The sequence below is a fragment of the Tiliqua scincoides genome, chromosome 1 (genome assembly GCF_035046505.1).
Source record: "Tiliqua scincoides isolate rTilSci1 chromosome 1, rTilSci1.hap2, whole genome shotgun sequence".
NCBI classification, from domain to species: domain Eukaryota; kingdom Metazoa; phylum Chordata; class Lepidosauria; order Squamata; family Scincidae; genus Tiliqua; species Tiliqua scincoides.
In genome coordinates, this window is record NC_089821.1 from 70,431,747 (window position 1) to 70,452,352 (window position 20,606).

General features: G+C 47.6%; 1 protein-coding gene across 4 annotated transcripts in view; it reads left to right on the forward strand.

Annotated features, from left to right (window-relative positions):
• The window catches only part of OBSL1 (obscurin like cytoskeletal adaptor 1), a 58,416-nt gene extending 38,650 nt beyond the window's left edge, over positions 1-19,766 (forward strand). For all 4 annotated transcript variants that reach the window (XM_066611560.1, XM_066611562.1, XM_066611563.1 and 1 more), the window contains 15 exons: positions 2,711-2,986; positions 4,700-4,975; positions 7,276-7,551; positions 8,128-8,403; positions 10,328-10,594; positions 10,926-11,195; positions 11,973-12,239; positions 12,870-13,136; positions 14,477-14,589; positions 14,838-14,991; positions 17,447-17,608; positions 17,843-17,947; positions 18,436-18,702; positions 18,924-19,193; positions 19,558-19,766. In XM_066611560.1, the coding sequence (XP_066467657.1) occupies positions 2,711-2,986; positions 4,700-4,975; positions 7,276-7,551; positions 8,128-8,403; positions 10,328-10,594; positions 10,926-11,195; positions 11,973-12,239; positions 12,870-13,136; positions 14,477-14,589; positions 14,838-14,991; positions 17,447-17,608; positions 17,843-17,947; positions 18,436-18,702; positions 18,924-19,193; positions 19,558-19,565 (3,254 nt within the window). In that variant the 3' untranslated portion in view covers positions 19,566-19,766. The remainder of the gene's footprint in view (positions 1-2,710; positions 2,987-4,699; positions 4,976-7,275; positions 7,552-8,127; positions 8,404-10,327; positions 10,595-10,925; positions 11,196-11,972; positions 12,240-12,869; positions 13,137-14,476; positions 14,590-14,837; positions 14,992-17,446; positions 17,609-17,842; positions 17,948-18,435; positions 18,703-18,923; positions 19,194-19,557) is intronic.
• Positions 19,767-20,606: the final 840 nt, after the last annotated feature.

The window sequence follows — 20,606 nt, forward strand, 5'->3', positions numbered from 1 at the left end:
GCTATACCAGGGCTGGAAAGGTGGGACAGGATTTGGCCCTAAAACAGCATAATTTTCAATGCTAAGGCGAATGTTTTGCAGAAAAGAACCCAGGGAAAAAACTAATACTGAATTCTGAGTGGAACTAAGTGAGTGAATGGCCACAACAGAAGTTGAAATAGTTAACACCAGTGTTACCACAGAATACAATCAGACTGACAAGTGTGCAGCTAGAATGCTGAATATGAGGCTCGGAATCTCACATAATAATCTGCTCTGTGCTGTGTCACTTTGGCCTCTAGGTGGCGCTGCCTTTGTGGCTGTGGCAGGGAGTATTGGCGGTGGTTCTGTTTTCAACTTACTGCGTAGGTGATTATCAGACAGTTCTCGAAATTCATACCCAGATGAGACAGCGGTCAGGAGACAGGATGTTCTTTGATTTTGGGAGAGTAGATAGGAAGTTAGCAAGTAAGACGACAGTTCCGGAGGGCACCTCTCTAGATGAAAAAACCTGAGATGCAGAACGATAGCACAGCCCAAAAGAATTGTGTGGTCACCACTGGTGGAGTCTTGTACTCTGACGCATATTTGTTATGGGAACTTGACTCAGAGTGTTAAAAAAATTATCTTGGGAGCCATTGTCTACAATATCTGAATGAAGACAAGGAAACAAAGGGCACAGGCCCAAGACAACTGGGCATTCTTAGAAGTGCCTTCACATGGATCCAATGAATGATTGAGCAGAAACCAAGGCTACAAGTGTTGTACACTTACACACACTCTTGCTTTTCTTGGGTTTTCAATGCAAATGTAAAACCTACATTAACCAGAATGTTCATTTGCATTACAAGTTCCTCTCTTTTAAGTTTTCTTCTGCTTTAACAATGATCAGCAGGGCTGGTCAGACTATGAGGCAGACTGAAGTGGCCACCCTAGGTGGTGGATTGTTGGGGGACACTTCTTACACTGCCACCTCTGGTGCTGTTGCCACTTCCATTCCTGCTTTCCCTATTTTTGTAAAGGAAGAGACGAGAGCATCTCCTCTAAGCCACAACTTTCTTCTGCATTCCGTTTTCCTTTCAAATCACGGGAGAGCAGGAGCAGCAGCAAAAATATAGGTAGCAGAAGAGGAGGGGAATGTAGACTGGGCATGCCTCTGGTTAAGGGGGGATGGCATTTGGCACCCTGCCTCTGGTGCCAGACCAGGCTGAGATCTTGGGCCAGTCCTGATGGTCAGATGTCACATAAATAGTGAGAGCCGCAGAGACTATTTAAGTTTCCTAGGTGAAAATGCCCCTTTGTCTCACATACAGTTAAGCTCCTGTGTCCAATTTGTTTCATTTGGTCTTAAGTTCATTCAACATCCTGCACACATCCATTGGCTCAGAATTGTCAGATAGATGACAGTACAAAGCAAGTGTCCTGAAATGCATTTTGGGGGTGTGTGTGTGTGAATAATTGTTTTGGTATTCCCAGGGCTGGCCCAAGACATTTCCATGCCTGAAGCAGATGAGATAGCCCTTCCTCTCCACCAGTGTCAGGTTGCTAGGGACTTGGGGCATAGTTTTGCAGCACACACACATATACCCCGTGAAATTCCATTGGCCCCGTCCTCCTGTGGTGCTCTACCTACATGTCCCACCACTCTGCCTCTGCACTGCTCATCCCACATTTTCTTCTCCAGCTTACCTAAATTGGGAGAAGGAGAAGGAAGCAACAAGGACAGATACTGGTGATGGGCTGACTAGTGGGTGCTTCTCTATGCCAGCTGGCAAATGGGAGGAACAGAAAGTGACTGTAGCTCTTTTTCTTTCACAGCCTTGGAGGGTGGAAAAAAGAAGAGGAGCTGGAGTATTCTCTCCCTATTCACTGAGCTGGGAGGAGGAGAAACCCCCAGTGCCCAGTCTCTCAGCTGTGGCTCGTTCTTCTCGGCAGATGGGACTTCTTCTCAGAGTCAATGATTACAGACAATGAACTGTTTCTGATGCTTTAGGAGGAAGTCCCTTTGTAGAGATGAAGGCAGAGAAGGTGACAGTGGCACCATGAGCCTCTTGTGGCACTGCTGCCATCTCCTGGCACTCCCTCCGTCTTGGGCCCTGTAATTTGTGGAAGTAGGTAGGAGAAAAAGGTAGCAGCTCCACTGACTTGCAGCAGTGCACAAGGGACTTGCTGTGCCACTGCCTCCTCCCACCATCCCCCATATTGTCCTTGGGGGCAGTAGCACCTCATTCCCTTAAGCAGTGGTTTGCTTCCTGATACTGTTATGATTGAGCCTCACTAGTGCTTATCCAGGGGCATCAGGATGGATGGTACACTCACCAGGCAGCAAGCTATCCACAAGTAACATGTGAAACGTACACTGCACCCTTTGGGATCTCAGAGTTACACAGCCCTGAATAACTTCACTGGATTCAAAGTCGTCAGAGTCAGCTAACCAACTTCATTCCAGAACCCCTTAAACCACACAACACTTAAGATACATTTAATGTAAAATGAGGAATACTTGCCTCTCTGGGATGGGGATTGTTGCTAAGATGAACATGTAAGGATTGCAAAGGACTTTGCACATTAAGACTGCAATTCTATCCATCCTTTTCTGGAGTAAGCCCTATTGAACACAATAGGACTTACTTCTGAGTAGACATGCCTAGGATTGTGCCCTAACAGAATTATGGCAGTGATTACTGGGGCAACAACATAAAGTTAACTGCACCTCTATTTGTTCTGGCAGACCCCCCAGTGAAGATTGTGGGCCGTGATGAACTGCAGACTCACCATGGCTGCCTGGCTTCTGAGGACCTGGTGCTATCAGTGATGCTGTCTTCTCCTAGAGGGGATGTGAAGTGGTACAAGGATGGGGAGAAACTGCAGGACACAGACCATGTGCGACTGGAGCAGGATGGGGCACACCATTCGTTGGTGATCCTGGGAGCCGAATGTTGTGACTGTGGGGAGTACCTGTGCGACAGTGGTGATGACAGCCTCATTTTCTACGTCACAGTAGAGGGTAAAGCAGGTCCCTGATGGGAGAGGGGAGAAAAAGCCAGTCGTGAGCAATTTCCTATAAATCATAATAGTTGCACCTATACAAGAATGCATTCCAAAAGAGCATTGTGTTCCGACTATATTAGTACAATACTGTTTTGGTAATCTAAATTCCGTAAGAAATAAAAAAGGTTTCAATGTGAATTTGTCATCCCACGTAGAGTTGTAAAAGGTCAGCTTATTCACAGTCATCATTCCATATGCTGTTTTATAAAATCAGCATCTAATAGAAGGCTTTTGCTTTTGTCTCCCTTTTCCGCCAACTACAGTTTTAGCTGCTATTATCATGTTGCCCACCGATTCTTGCTGTTATAGTTGCACAAAACCGTACAGAAATCCTAACAATAATAGAAATCTTAATAATAATCAAAGAGAAACAGGAAATATCCTACATACTTTATGGTTTTCACTACGTTATGCTGATAGTGCTTAAATCTGTATGTAATTGACCTCCTCCGAGTGGCATTTGTAGCATCTATCTGAAATGCCACCGATGTATCTTATATAATGTTTATCCTTGAAACAATCCTTCATCATCCTTAGCGATGCCTTGAGTGTAATTATGTTCCCATCAGCATTTATAGTTATAATTGGGGCTCTGACAACAATTGAAATTCTTCACCAAGAAAAACATGTATTCATGATCCAACAAATGCACATGTATTTGCTTATTTTGAACTTGTGCTGGTTATGAGGAGAGGCACTGCTGCCATCCCTAATCACCACTGAGTTCAGTGCTGAATGGACCATGCAGAGAGTCAAGATGCTTGAGCTCCTTGTTGTTGTGGCAGGAAAGGAAAAGATGGACCCTTGACAGGTCATGTGCTGTACTGGGTTTTTGAACAGCTGCCCACTCAGGAAAGAGTCTCAGTTTACTCAGGGCCCAAACCTATCCAACTTTCCAATACCAGTGCAGCTGCAATGCAGCCCTGAGGAAAGGGAACAAGCATTCCCTTAGCTGGAGGAGGTCTCCATGAAAGCCCCCTACTACAGGATGCAGCACATGCCCTGTTGGCATGGCTACACCAGCGCTGGAAAATTGGATAGGATTTGGCCCTCAGTGGGCAAAGTGAGTGATTCTACCAGCCAGTAAGGCTGCAATCCTATCTACACTTACTTGGGAGTAAGTTCCATTGACTGTAATGGGACTTCTGGGTAGACGTGCATAGGATTGGGCTCTGAGTGGCTGTGAGTGATGGGCAGTGACTGACAACACTGAAGGGCACTCGCCTGTGTCAAAAAAATCTGCTTCTCACAGTTCCAGAGCAAATGCTTAACCTGTCCTCTCTGCTTGACAGAGAAGCACACTTTTTCTCTGAGTTGAGGCCATATGAATGTGTTGCCACTGAGTTTTTTGGGTCCTATGCGTTTAAATGCCTTTCTCACACACCAGCATCTGTACCTGCCTGTGATGGAGGGGAAGCGAGACAGGATTGACATTTGCAGCTTCTTCCCTGTTGAGGCAGAAAGGCACAGTGCTGCCTTTGTTTCTGCTCACTCCACTGCATGATGTTCCTTTGCACCTCCTCCAGATCTGTGTGTCTGTGTGCTTGTATCTATATTCAGCTGCTTGTAACCGCCTGACCGGTGGAGGTGGATGCCTTTCAACCTTCAACAAGGCCAGCAACCCTTGCTCCTGCCTTGCACTGTGATGCCTCTCTCTTTCTTTCCTAAGAGCCTCCCATCTCCATTGTGGGAAACACAGGGGTGCCAGAACAGCACTCCTTGGCCTCTGGAGAAGCTCTGGTGTTGGCTTGTGAGGTGTCCTCGCCTAGTGCTGCTGTGCGTTGGCTTAGGAATGGAGAGGAACTAGTATCCAGCCGACGTATTCGTATTGAAGCACATGGTACACGCCGGCAACTCACCGTCTTGGGAACCAGGCCAGAAGACTCAGGCACTTATGCGTGTGATGCAGGGACTGATCAGATGTTGGCCACAGTAAAAGTGGCAGGTGAGACTTGCCCTAAAAGGAAACTGGCAGGCAACATTGAGGTTGAGAGTAAGTGTGTCAAAAGTCTGATAAAGGTTGCTTATCCCCGTCTCTCTTCAATGGAAGAGAAGGCTCATGAGCTGGTGAGAGACTGAGACAGGAAGTTCAACAGTCATACATTAAAGCATGAGGTGGCTCTCATCCTCAGCTCACTCCCCTACCCCCACCATCAGCAATGTGACAATAATGTCTATTTTACAGGGTCATTATAAAGTCTGTGAAGAACTTGGAACACTTTAAAATACTGTATAAATGCTCAATCGTCATCATCATTGCCTCAGCAGGAGTAGGTTGAAGATGAAGAGAATCAGTGCTGCCTTGGTAACTGCTGGCCCCAGTGCTCCTGACTAGTTTTTAGGGGTATAGTAGAGGGACCTGGAGTGCTACTCCCATCTCAAGGCCCACAGAACTGAGTACTGGAGCAGGGCAGGCAACCAGTGAAGGGAGCAAGCTGCTTCTCTGTCTCTCACTCTGCTGATGAGAGGGTTAAATTTAACTTTGGCCGACTCCCAGGCGCCGCTACTTCTGGACCTTCTGCCAAAAATTGCAGCCCTCACTGAAAGCGAGGGAGCCTTTATTGACGAGGTTTTAAAAGGAAAAGTGTGAGGGGAGGTAGCTTCCAGAGCCTGGCCCTGCATAACAGGTGCTTTGAGGACAGGTAGAGAAATATCCCAGCTGCCTCTGCCAAGAAGGTGAGGTTCTCTGACCATCATTTCCTCAATCCAGTTCACCCATGTGAGGTTCAAAATGTAGACAAACATGTATTTTGAACCTGCACAGGGAAAAGCAGCTTGAGGGTGAAGGGGGTTTGGTACAGAAGAATTGCAGACAGGGAAAGGGTTAGGCATCCCTCTCGCCTTGAAACTGTGAGGTCTGTGAGAAACTCACCTCAAAGTCTGTGAGTGCTCTACAGTAAGTATAGCTCAAAATTCTTCATCAAGGTAATTCTAATTCCCACCAAGAACAGCAGACTTTTGCAACCTGCACTAGTTAAGCAAATTAACTATATTTGCTTGTTTTGTTTTGCTGCAGCACAATCCTTTGCATCTCTACTTGTAAGTCCCACTGTGTTCAGTTGGGCTTACTCTCAGGTAGATGTGTACAGCATTGCAGCCTTACTTTGTTTCTGCAAGTCAGGAGAAGAGTTGAGGAGCTAAGTGCAATAATGGAGTCCTACCACCAACCACTGAATCCTACTCAGCCTTATTCTGGCTTATATTTTCTCTGCCATTGTCAATACAGTTTGGCTGAAATCCTACACACACTTACCTGGGAGAAAAAACCATTGGTCAAAACGGGACTTATTTCTGAGTAGACATGCACAAGATTGGGCTCTTTCAAATCTCTCTTTGCTGCCTGGAAACTTAAGTTTGTAATTTATTAATTAAAAGTAAAGATGAGGGTCCTAGTGTGCTGAATTTTGTGCCCAGTAGAAAATTCAGTACTTGCATTCAGAGATGCTACAGCTGATGATGAAAATGTATTTTTTTACCTAGCCCCATCTGTGTGCATAGCACTTTACAACAGGACAGAAGATTGGTCCCTACCACAAGGAACTCACAATCTAAAATCGACTGAAGGGAGACAACAGAGAAAGAGAAGTGTGGTGGTCCGGGTTGATGGGAAAGAATATGAAATTATTCATGTGCACATGCTTAAGTTCTGGTTCCTGAAAAAGAAAATCTAAATAGAACTCCCTCCCCATCCCAAGATTCTAGAGAGAATGCTAGCATTCGCAGCAGTTTGGCCATGTGCCTAAGATCTCCTCTTACTTAAGCTAGCAGTGCTGCATACAAAACGATAATAATTAATTGAACAAAATCACATATGTTGCTGCCTGGAAATGTTCCATTGGAAGAGGCAAACTTAATTCTGTTCCAGAATGACAGCTCAGAACTGTTCAAGGAGGAAATATGTCATTTAAATAAAGCTCCTTTTTCAGCTTCAGCGAAATCCTGACAATTTCCTACTGCTTTAAAAAAAACCAAAACCAAAACAAGCTGTGTTTTAATTTACAATATAAAAACTTTTCAGGCATTTTTTTAAAAGGAGAGAAGTAAACAAAACCCAGCGATACAGCAGCCGAAGTGTGGAAGGAAAGTTGTAGAGTAGTAATTCACTATAAGGGGACGTAATTTCAGAAACGAATTGCTGTCCTTTAATGGTACCTGCAAATCTGTCCCTACCTCGTTCTACCTGCTTGCATAGAACTGTCTGATACACCCAGCCATGCCTTTCATAAGAGCCTTCCTTTCTCTCAGCACCCCCTGTGCTCATTGTGAACAAGAATGATGCCCTGCTGCCTATTGAAGTCCAAGAGGGAGAGAACCTGACATTAGTGGCCCGCCTGTCTCAAGAGAAGGCTTCTGTCCGGTGGCTGAAGAACATGCGGCCGCTTTACCCTGGGCCACGAGTGGTCATGAGCAGTGAAGGGCCTGTGCGCAGCCTCATCATCAGGCAAGCTGAGCCAGGGGACAGCGGGACCTTAAGCTGCAATACTGGCGATGATGAAGTGCATTTCACAACATATGTGAGAGGTAAGGTGGACCCACCACTCCCCTCTCTCAGTGTCCTGAGCTAGGCTTATCATTTCAGGCCAGCTTCAACCTCAGATGGGGAGGTGGGAATAAGCAGAAGCTTCTAGCACCAAACTTCTTCTCCTTTTTATCTTGCTTCCAATTTCTTGGGAACTAGCCAGAATAACACTGTTCTGTGACACTGTTCTGTGCAGGTGGTTGTGGAGGCCCTTGGAAGGAAGTAAGGGCACAGGATGAGGAGGGGAACTGTGAAGCACTGTGAGAGCAGGAGTCTGGTGCAAACAATTGTTGGGTGGCTTTACTTGTAGCTTGCAAACTCTCAAGCCCCCTCCACCAGTGTTGCCCTTGGGGTCTCTCTCCTTTAGCAGTGTGAGTCAGAGAGGAAATTTACCTAAGAGAATGAAAGGGGATGACATAGGCTTGTCAAGTCTCATGATCCAACTTCAGGGTTCTGGTAAATGACATATGAAGGGAGGGCTGGAGGGAGTAGTAGATGGAGGCAGCTGCAATAGATGAGATGTCTGATGGACATTAGACTATGTGGCATTCTCCCTGTTTTTCTTGCTCTTCTGCCAGAGGCCCCAGTGCTGTTTGTGCCAAAACCGGAGCACCCTGAAAAAGTGCTGGTCCTGGAGGGGGGCAGTGCAGTGCTCTCAGCCATCGTCTCCAAGGAGCAGGCTACAGTGAGCTGGGAAGGACCCAGAGGTGCCTTGGTGGCCGGCGAGCACTGCCAGCTGCGCCGAGAGGGCCGGGTGCACAGCTTGCTGCTTAGCAATGTGAGCAAGGCTGATGCCGGCGAGTACATCTGCTACTCACATCATGACCAGCTATGTTTTGAGCTGAGTGTCAAAGGTAAGAGGATCTGAGTTGGGGAACATGGGAGGTGTTCAAGTATGAAGTTAGCTGCACTTCAGAGAACTATGCAGCTGGTGGATTCAGCAAAAGGGATATGTCTGATCAGGAAGGGATGCCAAACCTGATGTGGCATGGGGTTGACCTGCCCTTACTGGTTATATTGAAGGGAGAATTTAGGAAGACATGACTTCTTCTGACAGGGGGCTGCAGCTGTTGTTTAAGCCATATTTGTTGACAAGGTTGTCACCAGGACCAGGATGATTGGACACACACCCCCCCACCACCACCACACTGCCTGTTGCAGCCACGGCAGCAAGCAGTCCTTCCCCACCCAGCTCATAGGCAGATGGCAGGCAGTGATGGTAACTGCTCCTTGCCTCTGCTGATTTCTTACTCAGCCATCCAAGTGCACGACTGAGGATGGCAGCTAGGAGCAACCACCACTGCCTTCCCTCTCTGCCTCCAGGTTGCAAGAGTGGCTACTGCCTCTAATTGCTATCATTGCTTGCTTGCCTGGGCAATGGCAGCGCATGATGGAGGACAGTATCTTGCCAAACACCCTGCCCCCTCACCTAAAGGCTGGAGATGGTCGTGCCTGCTGAATTCTCCCTTGTGTACAGTGGTTAAAAGAGCTTCTCTTTGAGCAACAATGTGAGGGCTCCATATTTCCCACTCCGTCAGTTTGTTTGCCAATCTCAGTGGAGAGAAAGGAGGAGGGATCAGTGGGGGTTCATGCCTATGATGTTTTGCTTCATATTACCATCTCTTGATACTTCATGCTGTGGAAGAGACAAACCTCTAGCCAATAGCTCTTTGTGTCAGCATTAGGAACTGTCAATGCTTGTTAGTCATGGTAATAGAACAAATCCTCCATGTATAGAGGCAATGAATCCCTGTCACCAGATGCTCGAAGGCAAACAACACAGGAATGCCATCTCCTTCATAGCTTGTTTGTGAGGTTCCAGTGACTTCTTTGTGGCCACTGCTTGAATAAGAATGCGAAGTGAGAAGGACCTTTGGTCTGATCTAATCAGACAACAGATTTTTATGACCATAGCAGGAAGCAGAGGGCCTGCTGTGTGCAGAATTCCCTTCCATATGCACATATATTTCCTGTGAATCCTTGCTTTGATCTCTAGAACTGTATTTACATTGTAGAGATGCTGATCAGACTGCTTTGGAGGGTCCCCAGCTCAGTAGAGCATGTGCTTTGCATGTAGAGGATCCCAGGCTCAGATGTTGCCAATCAACATGGACCATACTGGCCTAGATGGAAGAATAATCTGACTCAGTATAAGGCAGCTTCCTAGTTCAGAATTCCCATATATTTTTCACTCTCTTTGAAAGCCTGTACCTTCTGCATGAAAACGAAAATCTTTGCCTACACACAAGATTTCCTGTTCCTTGGTTCAGCAGTTGGATACTTTTGACTCAGTATATAACTTGGAACAGTCTATCCCGACTGCTGCCAAGATTGCAAAGCAGGAAGTCTAGCTCGCTGTGCTAAAATATTGCAGCTGGCACAAGTAATGCCCAGTTCTATGTGTGTACTGAATTTCCTCATCATTCAGCAATATGAGGGAATGAAGATATTGGAATTTGGGGGCAGGACATCTGTCAGGACTTGAGAAGGACCAGAGAGATTGCAAAAGAAATCTGATCTGATCTTTGTGGAAGCCTTCCTGAACATTAGCAAATCCTGCCCACCTGTACTCCCACATTTCTCTGTTATCATGAGGGTTAAAAAATTAACAAAGGAGCTCATTATGGTTCTTGGGATTTTCATGTTGCTGCATAATCAGGATTTCATGCAGGTTTCTAGAAAATCATCCACCCCCAATTCAGTAAGGTGGCACATGTATTCTGCTTGTTTTCAAGGCCTCCCCTCCACAGCTGCTGAATTGTTCTTTCTCCTCCTCAGAGCTGCCAGTAAAGTTTGTTCGAGGACTCTCAGATGTGTCAACACTGCAGGGGGAGACAGTGGTGTTTTGGTGTGAGCTGTGCAAAACCAAGGGTGACGTGCTGTGGCTGAAGGATGGGCAAGAATTGGTGCCCAGCGAGCACCATGAGATCCGGGCAGAGGGACGGGAGCGTTCATTGACCCTGAACCATGTGAAGTCCGAGGACGCTGGGGAATACACATGTGAAAGCAAGGATGACCGCACCCTGGCTATCCTTACAGTGCAGAGTAAGTCCTTCTAGTGGGCCTTGGAAGCACTGTGTTTCATTTGTGTGCTATTCCAAGACCCAAGTCCATCATCCTCCAGACAACAGCATTATAGTGAGGGCTGAGGGCAGGATCAGGTTCAGAGTGGATGCCACATATTCTCAGTGCTGGTTATGGAAAGGCAGGCATGTGGGGTCCTGTCTGGGACACTGGATCAAATTCATAGTTTTTCTATGAGGGTTTTGGGCTGGGATACCCACATTGGTAGGAAACTGTGTAAGTAGACCTCCAGGCTAGGCAGAAGTTTTCCAATATGGCCCCACCATGCCTGACTTGTGGACTTCTTCTCTAGTCCCTAGGTTAGTGGAGATCATTTCCGAGCTGCACAACTTAACAGTGCGGGAAGGAGATGATGCTACCTTCAAGCTTGTGGCATCTCCAGAAGACGTGGTCCTGAAGTGGCAACTGAATGGACAAGACGTGGTGCCCAGTGATCGGTTGACCACTAGCAGAAATGGGCTGTGCCACATCCTCACTGTACGACAATGTCGGCTGAGTGACACTGGCATAGTAACTGGCAATGCAGAAGGCCTGGTGAGCTCAGCCAGGCTTAGTGTGCAAGGTAAGACAACAGGTAACACTAGGCATGTGACTTTGTAATGTACCAAGGGAGACTCTAGTAGTTGGATGGGGCTGGGGCTGGGGGAGTAAGGGGGCATCAGGATTCCTAAGTTTACCATAAGATTCAAAGGGGAAATTACCAAACACCAGGTACTCCTCCGAGTTCTGAATTCTGCACCAAGAAAATCCAGATAATGTGATCTGAGTTAACACTGGACAAATTAAGAACAATTGTCCTTATTTGCTTATTTGGCATAATTCTTTATGCTTCTTTAGCCATGGACGACAGATCACTGAAGTCCTGTTGGAAGTCCATTGTCTTCCCTTCACCTGCTGAGCTTTCGCCAGGAAGGCACTGCATGTACAGTTCTCAGACTTTTATCTCCATTACAAGTTCTAAGCACACACATCTGAAAAACAAAACCTGAGATTCTCAGTGTACTAAGTTCTGTAGTCAGTACCAAACTCTGTTCTTGTCCTTCAGGTTCAGGTTCAGCATTGCCTACTAGGAAAACATTGGTTTTTTTGTACTTGTTTCCAAAGAGGGTACTACTGGACTTCCCAAAGAAAATATAGCATTTATATGCCCCTTAGGATTCTTGCACAGGATCCCTGCAAATATGTCAAATAGTCGTGGGAACACGACTTCAAATGGAACACAGCTTTCAAATGTAGGGTACTTTCTCCACAGAGTCAAGGGACTGTGATCCAGAATGTTTTGAGATAAGGGATGTATATTTGCATGTATGTGTATATATATCTGTATCTCTTCTTGCAGAAGCTCAGGTGCTGTTTGTGCAGACCCTGTGTGACTTGGTGGCTGAAGAGGGGCAGGATATGCGCTTGGAGGTGGAGCTGAGCTTGGAGAGTGCTGAGGTTCAGTGGATGAAGCAGGGAATCCTGCTCCAGCAGAGCCCTAAATACTTCATGGAGGCGTATGGGTACCGACGGGCCCTTACTATTCGTGGCATTGAGCTTGCAGACCGAGGCACCTACCGTTGTGAGAGCCTGCATGATCGCACCCAAGCCAAGCTGAGCGTGGAACGTATGTGCTGACCCCTGGCTTCTTCCCCATCATTTCCTCTGGCTGTTGTGGATTGTAAAGCCCCCTAGGCAAGGACAGTGTCACTTCTTTGTTCTGTTTACAGCACCTGGAATGCAGTTAGCATTAAGTGTAAAGTCCTAGCAGTAGTGTCCCAAAGCCTATGCTTTTACCCATTTCTAGGTCAAGTAGGCAATGAGTGTCCATGACAGGGGGTGACACATGTGGGGGGGGGGAGCAAGCTTATGGAGGGCAATCCTTCACAGACAAGGCCAGTTTAGGTGATACTCATTGTCAGATGCCCAGAGATAGGGTCACAACAAGTGGCAATGCTGCCCAGCTACAAAAGGGGTCCGTGCACCTGTGTGGATCCCTTACAGGGCACAGTGGTCAAGGCTGCAGGGTGTTTTAGTGCTTGCCCCCACCATAGTCCTGATCCAGATTGGGCCTCCCTTTGCCTGTCGTTTGACCCAGAAGGAAAGCTCCTGATGGTGTCAACTTCTGATGTGAGAAGGTGCTGTAGAAGGTGCATTATGTTTGCCCACCTGCTGTTATCCCTGGGAATCAGGCACCTTTTATCACAAAAGGAGATTTGGCACTGACCTTTTCTCCCATTCTTTCCTCACGCTTCAGCCCGAAAGGTACTGGTGAAGAAACCCCTATCAGACGTGGAGACTTTTGAGAAGGAGTCAGTTACATTTGAACTTGAGCTATCCCATGCCAATGTATCTGGGGTATGGACGCGCAATGGCATCCGCATGAAGCCCAGCTCCACCTGCCGAGTGAGTGCCATAGGCTGTGCGCACAGCCTGACACTGGTGGGACTCACGCTGGACGACTCGGGGACTGTGGCCTTCACTGCTGACACTGTACGGAGCAGCGCCCGTCTTATTGTCCGAGGTACTGGGGCAGTGCGGGGCAGTAGTTATGCAATAGGGAAGTTGTCTGTCCTTAGAATGACATAGAATGACTTACCAAACATACTCAGCAGGGATTGGGTCAGACGGGGAGGAAACGGAAAAGGAATGAGGCTGATATTGATGTCTGATATAGCCCAGAGGTGGGCAAAGGCCTCACTTGGGCAGCTGTTTGAGACTGAAGTACAGTGTTTGGTAGAGCCTCTTGCCCTGAGCTGCTGTACTGATACTGTCTGCTGTACAGTTGTACCCTTAAATCTGGGTTTTACCACCATCTAAGCAATGCAACCCCCCCCCCCAGTTCCACTATTGCAAATTTCAATACAGAAGTGCCAGTTTATTTAGAACACTGCTTTTAATCTTTCTTTTCTCAAACAGCAGAGCTAATCTATTGGCTACAGCTCCTTGGCATGCTGCCACTGTGTTTCTGGAAAACATACGAAAAGTCAGACCAAAAGCTTGACTAGTCTAGCATCCTATTTTCCACAGTGGCCCGCCAGCTGTCTCTGGGAAGCCCATGGACAAGGCATAATTCTCTCCTACCATTGCTGTCCTGCAACTGGTACTCAGAGGAACACTGCCACTGAACCTGGAGATAGCATATAGCCATAATGACTAGTAGCCATTGATGGGCATGTCCTCCATAAATTTGTCCAATCTCTTTTGAACCCATTCAAGCTAGCAGCCATCACTACATCATGTGGCAATGAATTCCAGAGAAATAATGCACCACATAAAGAAGTATCATCTTTTGCCTGTCCTAAATCGCCCACCAATTAACTTCATTGGAAGGCCCCTAGTTCTAATACTGTGAGAGAGAATGAAAAACTTCTCTGTATTCACTCTCTCTATGCCACGCATAATTTTCCAAGTCTCAGTCATGTCCTCCCTTAATCACTTTTTCCCCATCTACAAAGCTTCAGATGTCATCAAGGAAGGTGCTCCAGCCTTCTAGTCATTTTGGTTTCCCTCTTTTGCACCTTTTTCAGCTCTGCAATATCCTTCTTGGAGTGTAACTTCTCTCCTTCACATCAGTTGACCACAGCAAATGCAAGACTATAACATAACAATCCTCTGTAGTCTCTTAAGTGTGAAGCTGCTGATAGCAGTGGGAGATTTGGAGTGGTGTACCTGGGGGATAGGTGGGTGGATACGCATAGTCTAAAGCGGGCTTGGACAAGGGCAGAAACCTTGTTTGTTACGCCAAGCCAGGGGAGTCCCCTGGCTTGGTTAAGCATAATACTTTGATGGTGTGTGATCTTTTCAGTCTCCACATTGAACTATGTGCCACCCATACCCAATTTTATCTCTGTCCCTCTGTAGAGCCACCGGTTACCATCCTGCGCTTTCCCCAAGATTTGGGAATTCCTGAGACAGGCTCAGCCACCTTTGAGTGTGAGTTGTCCCGGCCTCTGGCTGAAGTGAAGTGGTACAAGGTGAGGACATTATTTCCAGTACTGTCTCCTCCTTCAGCTTCCCTGAGTCTCCTCCACACTCCCAAGAGCAATGGCTCGCCTTCTGAAGAGCCCAGCTTGTGAAAGGGGAACTAGCAACGCTGGCCTCTGAGTCCTCACTTTCCTGCAAAGCTGACACTGACAGTGTTCTCCCCTGGCTCTCCAACTTTCTGCTTCCCTTTTCAGCTCTCCCCCACCATTTTGTTCTTTGTCTTCCTTGGCTGTCATAGGATGGGGAAGAGATCCAGACAGGGCCCAGCTGCCGTATGTACTCAGTGGGACGCCGACGGCTCCTGCAGCTCAGCCGTTGCAATCTTGAAGATGCTGGAGAGTATACGTGCGATGCTGGTGACTGCCATGCCTCTGCCAAACTGCGGGTCTTTGGTATGGACACCCTGGGTTGGGTATCAGAGCAGACCAAGTGGAGGAGGGTTGGGCTGGGCCCAGGCCTTAGTTTCCTCTAGCCTCACATTCCCTGGGATCCATTTACCCCTGTCAAATGCTTGCCCCTCCTTCCTCCCTGATAGATATCACTTGTGCCCTGGAGATGGGTTGCTAATCATTGTCACTGCAGTGACTCAGAGATTTGTTCTTGCAGATTGTACAGGAAGCTTGATTTAGGATGAACAGCTTTTTTATTTTTTTTAAATCTTCCTAGTTATAAGAGCATTTCAGCAAGGGAAAATCATGCCCAAGAAGGGAAGGCTGTGGAATCTCCTTCCTTAAAAGCTTTCAAGAAAACATTCAATGGTCTCCTGTCAAGCTTATTTTTTAAGTCCCAGATCTCCTGTTAGAAGAGGGGACTGGACAAGGAACAAGATGACTCACTGGGGGGATGATCTTTTCCAGTTCTGTGGTGAGGTGGCTAGAAAATGAGCTGGGAAGTCAGGCTGAGGGGGAAGAAAATTATGTTAGCTTGGCAAGGCTTTGTTTGAGCTGAGGCTGTACTTTAAAATCTGCACGGTGATTTGAGAAGCCATAATAAGTTGTGAATGCCTCTGAGAATGTGCAGAGTGTGCTTCTCCCTTACCACTGAGGGAGTGGTGAAGGAAAAACACACTCTCCACACATCTGCAATGAGAGGGAAGGGCTCCCAGACCAAAAGGTGTGGTTTCCAAGCACACTTGAGCCTTGGCACCTCTCATTTAGAAGTGAAGCACTGCAGCTCGTACTGGAAAAAGTAAAGGCTAGAGGTAACATACATCCCCACCCTGCACAGAACTGGAATAGTTTCAAAATCCTCCAGGGATTTCAGGGAACCCTGGAACTATGGCTTTATGGACTAGGCGGGGGGACAGATGGACGGACGGATGAATGAATGACACACCATAGCACTTAAGTTTGAACTCCTCACCAAGCCACAATCCCAAAGATTATGTGAGAAATGTTAGTCATGACTTTCCCCAAAGTGTGCTGTTAGGAGCAGGGCCTCTGAGAGGAATTTTATCAGGGGGTACAAAGTTTCTTTTGCGCCCCTTTGCAAAGGGGGAGGGGTGAAAAAGAGCATGGGAGAGTGGTGATGGGCAAGCAGAATAGGAGCAGGGAGGGGCAAAACAGGGTGGGGGAAGGGTGGAGACAACTGGAAAAGTCTTTGGAGTTCGGATCTACCCACCAGGGTGGCATCGGCACCTAGATACATTAATATGGAAAACCAAACACACTCCTAAGTCTCTCTAAAATCTTTTAAAAATAGAAAATCATGCAGAAAATTAGCATCAACATATTTCAGCTCACACTACAGTGGAAAGTGTCCTGGGTGTACCAAACTTGCTTCTACAGCAGCTGTAGTCTTGCAGCTGTGTCCCTGAGCTTCTATGCACTCCTTATGGTAAGCAGATCCACAAGCCAAAGAGCTACTGTAGCAGGCCAGTTTCCTCCCAGATATGAGACTGTGTTAAGGAGTCTCATGTATGCATTCCTTGGCCCAGCATATATGGCTTGGCAGCACCTGCAGCTGCATGCTCGTGATAGTGCCCCCAGCATCCCATGCAACAAGTCTGAGTAGATAGGAGAATGTAAGATCCCAGGAAATATCTGGGCCCCTCCTTTGGCTCCTGGGTCCCCGTTTTGACCCTGGCTCCAGGTACAAATTACCCCATTTTCCCCCCTCTCCTAGGCCCTGCTTAGGAGCCCTGGGGCTCCCTGAGACCCCTTCAGGGGCTCCACAAGCAAACCATAGGTGGCCACCATCTGCTCTCTGCCTGGTTTGCTTGCCTGGTCCTCCAACCTCCCCCATTTGTGGCTCTCGTTCCTCATTCCCCTACTGTTCCTGCTCTGTGCTGGTATTTGATGTTGGGCTTGGCCCTGTGACTCTGTGCATGTGCCTGTCAGGCTCTGGGGCTCTATGCATGTGCCACTAGTGCTCCTTGAGACTTCTTGTAGGAGTGTAAAGGGCTCCTGAACCCAAAAGGTTTGAGAACTACTGGTCATGACCATTAAACGGATATAAAACCAATGTTTTTAGTATAGACTTGTAGTAGACCATAGGCTTCCTGGGAGTCTGTGGGAAACAGGAAGCAGGACTAGATGGACTCAGTCTGATCCAGTAAGGCTCTTCTTAGCTTCTTGAGATTAGGAGGATCCTTAATCTGATCCAGCTCTCTTTATGCTCTTAGGGAATATTTTTACTGTTATTCATAAGCTCCAAACCATGGCTGAGAATTAATGAACAAGAACTGCTGACCAGATGGGATCTGTTTGCTTGGTTCAGTAATGAATGGGGGATGTCCCTTTATTAGAGCAAGAGAGAGGCCAGATTGAATGTCCTCAGTAGACTCTTGTGAGCCTGTTCATGGTTCAGTAGGCAAGTCCAACTCTATGGCTCTCTCCCCTTCTGTAGAACGCCAGGTTCAGATTTTGCGGGAGTTGGAAGATGTGCGTGTGCGGGAGAACGAGAATGCTGTCTTCATGTGCGAGGTGTCTCTTGAGGAGGTGAAAGGTGAATGGTCCCGGGATGGAGAGAGAATCAAAGTCACCAATACTGTGAAAATACGGCAGGAAGGTAAGTGTTCGAAAGGGAGCAGTTGACAGGCCATGATTGGCCTTCATAAGGTCACCTGGGGCTTGTTGAGGGCACCAACACATGCAATGCCTTTGCTTTCAACCACCACTTTCCCAGCCTCTGCCACACTTTATCCAACTTGCTTGCACCTGCTTTCCTCCAAGCAGGTGGCAAAACTTCTGCTTGGAATGCATCCTAAAGAATGCTGACTTCCTTCATTCTTTTCTCCCCCAGGGACCCGGCACTTCCTGCTCTTGTGCTGTGTCTGCCCGGAGGATGCAGGCCAGATCCGCTTTGTGGCTAAGGCAGCTGTGTCTGAAGCCCGCCTAGAAGTGGAGGGTAAGGGAGCTGCCCCATGGTGGCCTGCCCCTCAGCTAGTGAAATTGGGGTGGGGTTAGCAGGTGATGATGAAAAGAGAAGACTGGAAGACAGGCCTGTATCTGGGGCAGTTTTTGTCTGTGCGTGTACGTGTAAACTTTGACATGCTTGTGTGAATAAAGATGAATCCCAAAGTTTTATGTCCAATAAGCAGCTGGCCCAGGCCTCTATGCATGTATATACATTTATAGAAAGATAATGTAGCAGATGTAATGGCGGTTAGATGTGTATACTAAAGAGGAAGACTGAAATAGGAAGGTCAAGGGTGAAGGTTGGTGGTGATAGGGGTTTGAAGCTTCGTCTCTAGTGAAGTGGCAATTTCTCTGAGGTTTCCAATAGACCCAACCAGGTGCGTGAAAACCAGAATATGTTTGTGTGTGTGCGCGGGTGGGTGGGCGGGCAGGTGTGTGGCTAGCTCCTCAAAGTCTCAGGGTCTGCTTTGCCCACAGCACTGCCCATCCGCATTGTGAAGCCGCTTCGGGACAAGACTGTGCTAGCCCGGCACAAAGCCACACTGGAATGTACAGTGTCTCAGTCCCGTGGGCGTGTACGGTGGTTTCGTGGCAACACAGAGATCTTTGCTGGCCACAAGTATGAGATCTGCAACTTGGATTGTTACCGAACCCTTGTAATTCACAATGTTGAACCTGCGGATGAAGGCCTGTATACTTGTGATGCACTGGATGACTGCTCTACGGCTTGTCTGCTGGTGGAGGGTAAGGGCAAACATGCAAGCACAATAAGGAATAAGGGGAAAGAGAGACACACTGCTCCTAACGGAGACAAAGCTATGGAGAAACAATTAGGCATGGAATTGTGTGCCAGCAGTGGGTGGAGGGGAGAACAAAGAAGAGATGGACTGTAGTATGTGTGTAAGGAGGGGAGAGGCTGGTGTGTGGCGTATGAAAAACTGATGCTGCTGTTCTATATCCTGCAGCTGAAGGGATCCAGGTTGTACGGGCTCTGCGGAATGTGGAAGTGGTGGCTCCTTCGGAGGCCCAGTTTGAATGTGAAATATCTGCTCCTCAAGCATGCACCCCTCAGTGGAGCCTTAACGGAGAGCAGCTGCAGTCTGGCTCGCGAGTGCAGATGGAGAGTGTGGGTCACATTCATAGGCTGAGACTCTGCCAAACCAGACCAGGCATGAGTGGAATGGTGAAGGTGACGGTTGGCAATGCCCGCTCCAAGGCCCAACTCACAGTTCGAGGTACATATGTCCAGCAGTGCAATTGGCTGATGCAGGGGAGAAAATGAGGGGGGTTCCACAACATGAAAGCGCACACAGGTTGCTCTCCTGCCAGGCCTGGCTGCAGGGAGAAGAGTGCAAATCCTTGTCCTGTGGCACCATGTGAGAAACAGGCAAGACCTATGGCTTCTGCATAGCTTTGCACATTGCTGTAGAGCTAGCTGAGTGATTTACAGCATAGTAGTGTCAACATATTGGGGATAGGTTACTGACTGAAAACACTTCTTCCAACAAGAGGCTGTGTGGGTTTAGATAGACCATTTCCTGGAGAGCAGGTGCCCCTGCCTTGCTAGTATCTCACCCTCACTTTTTCTTTTCTCCACAGAGTGCTAGCATCAGGAAGGCTCTGACTCCTGAATGTAAGGGAGTCACATCTGCATGTGAAAGGTCAGGGGAGGATGGAGACAGCATATTTAACAGTGGCCTGGACAAACAGACGAATGGACACACAGACAGATAATTCCTCTTCCTGTCTTCCTCTTCTGCATGACAAGGGAAGCAGGTTCTGCTTTATTAAATGCTCTTGATTCCTGGTTTCTTTTTTCCCCCCAGAGTGCTCTTTGGTAGCTGAAACAGCTCTGCTGGAACTACACAAATCTCATTGCTGTATCAGACCATTTGAAAGAGGCGAGGCCCTAGCAAGCTGGGTTGCCTATAACTCTCTCCACCCTGGAATGCATCTTAGTTGAAGGCTACAATCCTATGCACTCTTTCCTGGGAGTAAATCTCATTGAACACAATGGGATTTACTTCTGGGTAAACCTATCTAGGATTGTGCTGTAAGATCTCTGACTTACATGCCCAAGTATACTGCAGCAGCAGTAGTTTCCTCCCTTGTGGAAACTGCCTCCTCCTCCTGCAGGCTCCTACTTCCAGGGAAACGGCTGAAGCAGCATCACACTTCATGGAAGTGGGGGTAAAGCCCCATCCCAGGGCATATTGGTCAGAATAGGGATGTGCCAAAGCCTTAATGTAGAGACAGATCAGAAAAGAGGGAGGAATGGCTCTGGGTAGAAACTACACTACAGCTGGGTGGCATGATTCAGTTGTCCGAGGCACACAACAAAAGAACTGGGCTATTCCGACTCACCTACTCACTGCTCTGGATCATTGAAATTTGCCACGAAGCAACTCACAGATGAATCCTAGCATACTGACCTCCCACTTACCCAACACCCACATAATACTTTGGCCTTGTCCTTTTGCTTCAGAACAAGACTTTACCCCTAACCCCCCTCTGAGTGCTCATGCACCTAAAGGGGCAATAATAATTCCTTGTCACTGATATACAGACAGAAATGACAACTCAGGATTTTTTGAGGTGAGTTTGAAGTTGTATGTGATGCCTCAAAATGAGACTTAGGCTCCTAGCAG